Here is a 9963-nt window from a genome sequence, read left to right on the forward strand (position 1 = left end):
CTGAAGGTTATTTTTGTTTAAATTTTCCCAAAAAAACCCCCCCCCCCCCCCCAAAAAAAAAAAAAAAACTCAAACCAAACTGTATGTAAGGAACTTTTAACTGTATGAACACATCTCATTTGAGTGCTGATGCCTGTATATGACCTACACAAGATGACCATCTCACCGCCTTGAAGCTGAATTAAGGAGTATAACATCCTGAGGAAAGAAGCTGATCTGTAGTCACATTACAGTTATTAACCTTGCATTACCACAAAGAGATACATACCTCATTGTCATGCATCCTGCAAACAGTTGTTTTAATTTTTTTCTCAGATATTTTTTTTCTTTCATGTGCTTTCATAACAAATGTGCAGCTAGACAGGCCAGGCTTAAGATGTTTATTGCAGGAGGAGGTGCTGACAATACAACTTCTGCCCACAGGGGCCGTGAGAACCAACAACAAAACGAGGAAAAAATGTCCTCATAGTGCACAACAAGTATACAGAATAATAGAAACATCACTGGCTAACTGCATAAACGTATACAACAGAGTCTGAATATAACTCTGCTTTTCTGTGTTGAGACAGTACAAGAAGTGCAAAGAAACATTATGGTATTTCATTTTTTTTTCTGAGTCATTTCCTGACAATGTTTAAGTTTGTTTCACATAGATGAATATAAAAACACATGTCGTGATAAAAAAATAGAAAAAGTACATGTGATGATGTGGTAGACACCTCCACTGGATTATATGAAAACATCAAAAAGACACCGTCAACTCAATCAATACATTTTAAATACTAGCATTAACACAAATTCACAGTACTACTATAGTGTTACATTTATATGTAGATTAACTGTCACATTGGCAGTATGAACATCAACAGTGAACATTAGTGGTCCACATAAAATAGTTTTGACAACAAAGTATTTTAAAATCTTCTTGTATACAGACAATGACACTGGAGAATCCAGTATTAAACATTTTACATTCCATGATGTTTGATAGAAAACTGACCCTGGGGATGTTTCCTACAAAGAAACATGACGATAACTAGCCTGTCTAAATGGGTAATTATGGAATCTGAGTTATGAAAAAAACAATATCAAAGAAAACTAATCTAAAAAGTAGTCAGCAACTGCAGTTTAAAAAAAAGTGAGGTACACTTGGTACAATCATTTTAGAAAGTATTTTGAACGGATAAGTTAGAAATGTAGAAAAGTTTAATTTGCTAATTGTTGTGCTCCGTTTTTCCCAGCAAATAACATGAAATTAGGCTTTTTGACACTTAAAGACAACTTATTATGAATTAGTGTGTGTGTGTGTGTGTTTATTAGCAGTGTGATTGTTTCTCTACACATGAAGCGACTCTCCCTCCTACAGCTCACACAGAGACACTGAGGAACCGGCTGACCATAACCAGAACCCGGGATAAAGAGGTTCAGTGAAAGTGGTGTTGAAGGTGTGGAGGTGGATCAGTGTGTAAGAGGAGACTCTGTAGAAGGACAGAGTGCCAGCAGGATAGTCCAAATACACTGCCACTCTGTTGGAGTCAGAGTCAGAGTCAGAGGAGGGAGGGAGGCTTGTCTTTTTTTTATTGTGATAGACAGCAAAATCATCTGAGCACTCCAGACTCCAGGACTGATTATTCCCTCCAAACCAGCTCTCAGCTCTGTTTCTTTTTGTTATGATTCCTTTGTAAGACACCGATACATAAACCATTCCTCTCCACTCGACCTCCCAGTAACAGCGACCGGTCAGACCATCTCTGCACAGCAGCTGCTCCCAGCAGTTAAACCTCTCTGGGTGATCAGGGTACGGCTGCTTCACTTTCACTGCTGTCACCTTCCTGTTGTTGTCGGTCAGTCTGAGGAGTCTGTTTACTGTGTTTGTGTCCACTGTGAGTTCACAGGCCCCTGGTGGAGAGGGTAAGACACAAAACAGTTTAACATCCAACACACCTATCATACATTTGATCAAAACCTCAGAATGACTCAGGGCTTCTGGCCCTGTTCCCATTTGGTATCAACATGTCTGCAAAAATACTGAATGGTAATATCCCAAACTCCCTTAACAAATCATGTGATTTTAAGAGTTGTTGCATAAGGAGAAACTTTCTGTAACTGCTACAGCAATTTCTGAATCATTAGTACCTTCTTGTAAGTTCAGTATTGAATACAATACTGCAAGATGTTTCTTTCCTTGTGAAAAGTGCGAGTTTATCATAGCATCGATGTACCACCCAGCAGCTGTTTGAAAACACTAACTAATTTACCTTTTACACCACATTTATTAAAGAATATTATTATAACATATTAACTGTAAACATGTCAAATTTTACAAATACAGTTATCAGTTGCTAATATAGGCTACTTCTTTGTCATCTGTGGAAGAAATCAAACTTTTACAAAATGCTCAATTTTAAGACATGTTGCATTAGGAGACATTTTACAAACCTTGTGAAACATTGTTAGCTATTTGTGCCTATTGTTAATTCAAATGTTATTTATGAACAAATGTCTTTTTTTGTGTAAAAATCATTGGATTCATTTGTTCCACAGATGCAGGTGTACATTTGTATATATAGCCAGTGAGATTTGACAGGCTTGAAGCTGTCCACATGTGATTGGATCATGCAGCACGGATAGTAAAACCAAATGTGACCAGTTGCTATTTGAACTACTTTAACGTGTGCTGCCTGTTAAACGCACACTCACATTTCCTGACACCAGGTTTCAACCTCACCCATCCAGAGTGTTCCACCCTGGAGGAAGAAACAAAGTCAGAATGAACCTTCACAAGCTTTATCATTACTAATCTTAATGAATCATCACTCAGATCCACTGTGAAGACACAACAGCCATAAAAACACAGTTCATACATACACTCAATTCAACTTTACATCAAAGATTTAGAAGATAACAGCAATAAAATAATACAAACATCAGACAACAGGAAACATCTATAAAACTGACACACGAAAAAATTGAAATATAACAAACAAATGTAGATATAAAAACGATTACCTGAGAGTCTCCAGTCTCCAGTGTGGATCCTCCAAACCAGCCGATAGCAGCTTCTCTCCTATGTCTCCTGGGTGATTGTAACTCAGGTCCAGTTCTCTCAGATGGGAGGGGTTTAATCTCAGAGCTGAGGCCAGAGAAACACAGTGTTTCCCTGTGATCAAACAGCCTGAAAGTCTAGAGACACACATTATTTTCATCAATTTCATCATTTCATATATCATATATGAAATTCATTGTTACTATACAGTGAAATAACACTGGAACCCTCAGGTATTATGAATTAAATCTACATTAATTTAATTTTGACCACACTGTTATTAACAAAAGACCTGACCACTTCCATCTTAAAAAGTTGATATCATGTGCTCATCTTAGCAAACAATTGCCTACTTCTGTGGTGACTTTGTCAAAGCTAACGTGTTAGTTCTGGAAATGGAGAAGATAAACCAAATGGAGCTGCTGAGTTTGTGAAAATATTCAATTTAAAACTTGGCTTTGCCTATGGAAAAAATGCCTTCATCGTTTATGGATGATATTATCTGTGAGATCATAGAGCTCTAAGGTTAAAAAGGAGGGAAGTCTCCACCAAATATTAAAAACAATATCAGGCTCTTTAGCGGCGAGATGTTTCATTTTCTTTACCAGCTATATTCTGTTGTTACTGGGCAGATAGCGTTCAGTCAGTTTAATAGAGCTGGTTTGATAAAAGCAGCTCCTTGTAAACGTGTGGGTCATAAAAACAACATTGGACAAAAAAAACATTTTGGATAAAATAAGTACACAGCTTAACATAATTAATGACAAAGACCTAGAAGTCTTTAAGTCTTTAATTCTACAGATTGGGTTTCTTTTGTAAAATACACCTTATCCTACAAGTAACATTTTAAGAGTTCTCACTAAAACAGAAGCTCAATCCTGACCTGAGAGTCTCCAGTGTACAGTGCAGACTGCCCAGTCCGGCAGAGAGTAGCTTCACTCCTGAATCCTGCAGTTCGTTGTTACTCAGGTCCAGCTCTCTCAGACTACAGGACTGAGAGCTGAGAACTGACGCCAAAGCTTCACAGCTCTTCTGTGACAAATTACAGCCAGTCAGCCTGAAAAACATGTACAGGAATAAATGTGAAGACATCAGACTTCGTACTTGATTTGACTTGCTTTTATTTTTGTGAGCAGGTTTATCAATCCCAACCTGAGGGTCTCCAGTGTACAGTTTGGACTCTCCAGTTCAGCCAACAGCAGCTTTACTCCTGAATCCGGTAGGTTGTTGTTTCTCAGGTCCAGCTCCCTCAGGCTGGAGGACTGGGATCTTAGAATTGAGGAGAGAGCTTCACAGCTTCTCTCTGACAGATTACACCCACTCAGCCTGGAGGAGAGTTGGTGATAAAAATACATACTGATTTCTATTGTATTGTATTGCTCTATTATACACACCACATTTCTGTAGTTGCCTTAACTGAGTTCATGAAATTAAGATATTTGGGGGGTGGGTGGGATTACTGGTGTTTTTAATCAAATATATATATGTTTTTATTAAATATATTATAACAAAGATTTCACAAGTTGTACCTTAGATTTCTGGGGTTGAGCCTTATCTGATCGACAGTGTTTTTATCACTCATTTCATGGCTGCAATAATCTGTTAAGGTTAAATAAAACTGAAGAAACAATATGAATGTTTTTTCAGTTGATCAACTTATTAATTAGTGGACTAAATCTAAAAACATTTATGAGCTGAGAGCAACCCTATATCTAGTTAGTATCTGCACTTACAGAGCCTGGGTGGAGCCTTTGACCACCGGCAGCAGCCTAAGCAGAACCTCCTCAGAAGCAGAGTATTTCTTCAGGTCAAACACTTCCAGATCTTTCTCTGACGACAGTAAGATGAAGCCCAGAGCCGACCACTGAGCCGGAGACAGTTCATCTGTGGAGAGACTTCCTGAACTCAGGTACTGTTGGATCTCCTCCACTAGAGAATGATCATTCAGTTCATTCAGACAGTGGAACAGATTGATGCTTCTCTCTGGAGACAGGTTCTCGCTGATCTTCTTCTTGATGTACCCGACTGTTTCCTGATTAGTCTGTGAGATATTTCCTGTGTGTGTAGTCAGACCTTGTAAAAGAGTATGATTGGTTTGCAGTGAGAGACCCAGGAGGAAACGGAGGAACAAGTCCAGGTGTCCATTTAGACTCTGTAAGGCTGTGGTCACTGCGCTCTGGTAGAGTTGTATTGGATAGGGTTTGTATCTGAATATTTTCAACCACCAGAGGGCTGATGGCTGTCCTGACAGCAGATCGACACCAGAGCAAAAGAACGTCAGATGGACATGAAGAGCAGCCAGAAACTCCTGAACGCTCAGATGGACGAAGCAGAACACCTTGTCTTGGTACAGTCCTCTCTCCTCTTTAAAGATCTGTGTGAACACTCCTGAGTACACTGAGGCTGCTCTGATGTCGATGCCACATTCTATCAGGTCTGATTCATAGAAGATCAGGTTGCCTTTCTGCAGCTGCTCAAAAGCCAGTTTTCCCAGAGACATGATCATCTTCTTGCTCTCTGGACTCCAGTGTGGATCCGTCTCAGCTCCTCCATCATACTTGACATTCTTCAGCTTGGACTGAACCACCAGGAAGTGGATGTACATCTCAGTGAGGGTCTTAGGTAGCACTTCTTCCTCTCTGGTCTTCATCACATCCTCCAGAACTGTAGCAGTGACCCAGCAGAAGACTGGGATGTGGCACATGATGTGGAGGCTTCGTGATGTCTTGATGTGGGAGATGATCCTGTTGGCCTGCTCCTCATCTCTGAATCTCTTCCTGAAGTACTCCTCCTTTTGTTCATCAGTGAACCCTCTGTCACCATGTCAACACACTCAACAGGGATCTGATTGGCTCCTGCAGGTCGTGTGGTTAACCAGAGGCAAGCAGAGGGAAGCAGCTTCCCCCGGATGAGGTTTGTCAGCAGCACACCAATTGAGGTGGACTCTGTGGTATCTGTGAGGATCTCAGTGTTGCAGAAGTCCAGAGGAAGACGACACTCGTCCAGTCCATCAAGGATGAACACGACCCTGAAGTCTTCAAACCTGCAGATTCCTGCATCTTTGATCTCAGTGAAGAAGTGATGAACAAGTTCGACCAGGCTGTACTTTTTCTCCTTCAGCCCATTCAGCTCGCGGAAGGTGAATGGAAATGTGAACTCTATGTCCCAGTTGGATTTGTCTTCAGCCCAGTCCAAAGTGAACTTCTGTGTCAAGACTGTTTTCCCGATGCCAGCCACTCCTTTTGTCATCACTTTTCTGATTGGTTCATCTCTTCCAGGGGAGGGTTTAAAGATATCATCATGTCTGATTGCTGTTTCAGGTCTGGCTGGTTTCTTGGACACTGCTTCAATCTGTCTGACCTCATGTTCATCATTGAGGTGTCCCGTCCCTCCCTCTGTGATGTAGAGCTCTGTGTAGATCTCATTCAGAAAGGTTTGGTTTCCAGCTTTAGCGATCCCCTCAAACACAGACCGAAACTTCTTCCTCAGGTTAGATTTGAGTTGATGCTGACAAACTGCAACATTGGATCCTGAATGAAGACACAACAAATCAGTGAGTGGAAGCTTGTGTGAATAAGAAAAAATGTCTAATGAGGAGAATCCTCTTACTGCTCTGCAGACAGTCAGCCAGCTTCTCCTGCTTCATCCTCCTCAGGAAGTGTAGTGTGATCTTCAGGAGTGCCTCACTGCTGCTCCTCCTCTGCTCTTCCTCCCCACCACCCCATACCTCCTCATCTTCACTCTGCCTCTCGAAGCAGCCTGGGTAATCTGGACTTAGAGCCTTCTGGAACTTCTTTAGCTCATTCTTCACAAAGGTGGCGATGTTCTCTTCAAGATGCTTGAAAAGAATTATAATTCAAAAGAAGGTTTTTCATTCTGTTTGTGGCCGAAGTAAACTTTTTTCGGACATTTACTCACCTTGAATATGGAGTCCAGGTCTGTTGGATGTTGCTGACAACCAGGAATCTGTTGCACTCTGCAGAGAAAACATGACGTAGTATGATTAAAAAAGTCAACAGGGACACATTAGTGTATAAGCTACCTACTTCTGGGGACATCTGATCGATTAGGTGAGAGTTTTCTGGTGTTACTGATGGTAACTTTAGGTTGATATGAGAAGCTCAGCATCTCATTTGTCACATAATTCTTTGATTTTCCGATTTGGAAAATCGGCCTGGAAAACTGGTCTGTCTCTCTGTACTTAAGTGAGTGCTGAGAGACTGAAAAGGAAATTTACAGATTTTGACAGTCACCAGCCCACTGTGGTTGATTTGTCAGCCAAGAGTATAACACTGTTGGCATGTGGTATATAGATTTCATCAGTGATGTGAAAAAAAAAAAAATCTGATTAATACCGTACCGTAAGATATTGGCTAAATTGGGGTTACCAACATTAACAATAACTAAAGGCTTGAAGGGGAAGATGATTCAAACAACAGCAGTGCTGTGACTTGAAGACAATGAAAGGGAGTAGATTAATGCTACATTTAGTTGCTGAATGTTATCAATAACATCTTCAAATTCTTACTTTTCTTTATCAGAGTGGCCTTCATCCTTGAAGGTAACCGGCTCAATCATGGACTGGTCACTCTTCATAGACACACTGCTGGGTACAGGAGAGTCTGCTGTCAGCTGGTGAACCCTGAGAGAAAAAACAACACACCTCTTAAACTTTCAACCACAAATTTATGGTCAAATGGGTCACAATCATGAAAAACTTGATTCAAAGTGAACCAGCCAAAAAACCACGACCATGAGTTTAGGGTTCACGAGGATGATCGATCAGTGGAGTATGAAAGCTGACAGATGTGTTTTTATGTCAGGACTTGACGGACGGAGATCTACAGGGTAACAGACAATTCTGGTTCAAATTCTTACCTGTCTTTGTCAGAGAAGTATTCATCCTTGAAGGTAACAGGCTCAATCATGGATGAGTCACTCTTCATGGACACACCGCTGGGTGCAGGAGAGTCTGGTCTCTGCTGGTGAACCCTGAGAGAAACACGCAGACAAACCAACGCACCTCTTAAAGCAACATTATATAGAAATTAGCGTGTTTTTTTGTGTGATTTGGCACCCCTCAGTTTGTGCACACATGCTGTCATATATACTAATTACAACAAAGAGTGGCTGAGACATGGACACCATCCACCCTGTTACAAGACACCATACCATCAAAATGATGACAAAATTGAAGACGTTTAAGGTAAAAATTGTAAATGGTAAATGTTCTAGATAATGAGTTACACACACACACACACACATACAGACTAACAACATGAAAATATTATCAGCCGACGCTGCAGAGGAACAAACTCTTCAACAAATTCTTACTTTTCTTCATCCTTGAAGGTAACAGGCTCAATCATGGAACAGTCACTCTTCATGGACACCCCGCTGGGTGAAGGAGAGTCCGCCCTCTGCTGGTGAACCCTGATGAGAACACACACAGAGCTTTCGCTGTGAGTAATGATGGTGGAGTGATTTAATCTGAGAGTCTTGCACAGTCAGAGATCCTCATCTCACCTCTGAGCTCCGGTATGGCCGTCATGTTCCTCACACAGAGTAGCTGCAGAGAGATGGACCTCCTCCTCTGTCTCATTCATCCTCACAAGGAGTCCACACCTTCACACAGACACAACCACATGCTGTCACATGACAGGTTACAGTTCTCCCTGTCACATGACAAAGGTGCAGAGCTCACACAAAAACATACAAATCAGACTGTTTACATGACAGTGTTTCATTTATGAAAGTTGGACTGAGTGCCACTTTGACTACATGGAGAAGTATTAGGAAGTACTTTTACTGTGATGTGAAGAGAAAAGAAAGGAAAGAAAGAAATCCTGATAAAGAACAAAGATAATTCTCTCTCTTTTTTTTTTTAACTTAGCTGTTGAATAAAAAACTTCTTTTCCAGAAGCAGCTCACCTGTACTTGAACTGTAATCAGCCCTGTTTGTGAACTCTTTTCAAGTATTTTCTGAAAAACAGAAAGCTCGAACAACCTCCGTTCAAACGTCCTCTGCTAAAACAAACAAACAAAAAAGCCCATGTGCAGTTGATCCTGAACAACTGTCACTTTCAACCAGCTTGTACATCGACGATTAACTGTGTCAAACCGATGTGAGACAGAAACATTCAGATAACATGAGTCATAGCCGGAGACAAGAGAAGAAATCTGACATGAAAAATACAAACATACCTCTTGTTGAGGAGGCAGCTAGTTCTGCGTCACCAGAGAGTGAAAGTGAAAGTTAGAGACAGAAAGTAAACTTCACTTGTTTTTTTGTTTTTTTTTTAAGTTAACACTCAGGGCTTTTTACAACATGGTGTCTGAGAAAACAATACTGGACAATTACTTAAAAGTCTTCTCAGTGCAAGTAGAAACATTATGATAGCAGTAATGATAGGTCTGATCTAATAACAGGCCTGTGAGCTACTTTTTCTGTATTGAGTATTTTTTTACAGTGTTTTATTGCATTGGAATGTTTCTTCCACCACTGCAAAGTGTCGTAAGATGTGTCCATAAAGTTCAACAAACCCAGGACAGACAACTACACTTTATAGTTTCTTTGTAGTTCAAACAGCAGCATCCAACACACCTGTCACTGTTGTCCCTGTGCCTCTTCTTCTTCTTCTTTCCTCTTCATCATCATCATCATCATCATCATCATCACCATCTCCTGTGCTTCATCTCCCAGTCACTCCCCGTCTTTCTTCTCAAACTCGATGTAATGTTTATTCTGACAGCACACTTTACATCTTTATCTTGATATACTTTTATATATTTTATGGAGAAAACATGTTTGTTCCTTCTACATCTCACCTTGCATATTGTATAGTTTTCTACGGTGCTGTCTCGACCAAACAGTTCAATCTCTGTTAAAAACAATAAACCCAACACTTCAGACTACA

The 9963-nt window shown here is 40.5% G+C and overlaps 1 protein-coding gene across 1 annotated transcript; it reads right to left on the reverse strand.

Annotated features, from left to right (window-relative positions):
• Positions 1-372: 372 nt before the first annotated feature.
• Positions 373-9236, reverse strand: LOC119012720 (protein NLRC3-like). The gene is given in 14 exon segments (XM_037086775.1): positions 373-1899; positions 2701-2747; positions 3010-3183; positions 3930-4103; positions 4199-4372; positions 4780-5863; positions 5866-6576; positions 6656-6884; positions 6965-7022; positions 7575-7688; positions 7925-8038; positions 8381-8479; positions 8573-8671; positions 8978-9236. Coding segments are annotated over 13 exon segments (3597 nt in total). The 5' UTR covers positions 8653-8671; positions 8978-9236; the 3' UTR covers positions 373-1360.
• Between the last annotated feature and the right edge of the window lie 727 nt (positions 9237-9963).

The sequence above is a fragment of the Acanthopagrus latus genome, chromosome 22, assembly GCF_904848185.1.
Source record: "Acanthopagrus latus isolate v.2019 chromosome 22, fAcaLat1.1, whole genome shotgun sequence".
NCBI lineage: Eukaryota > Metazoa > Chordata > Actinopteri > Spariformes > Sparidae > Acanthopagrus > Acanthopagrus latus.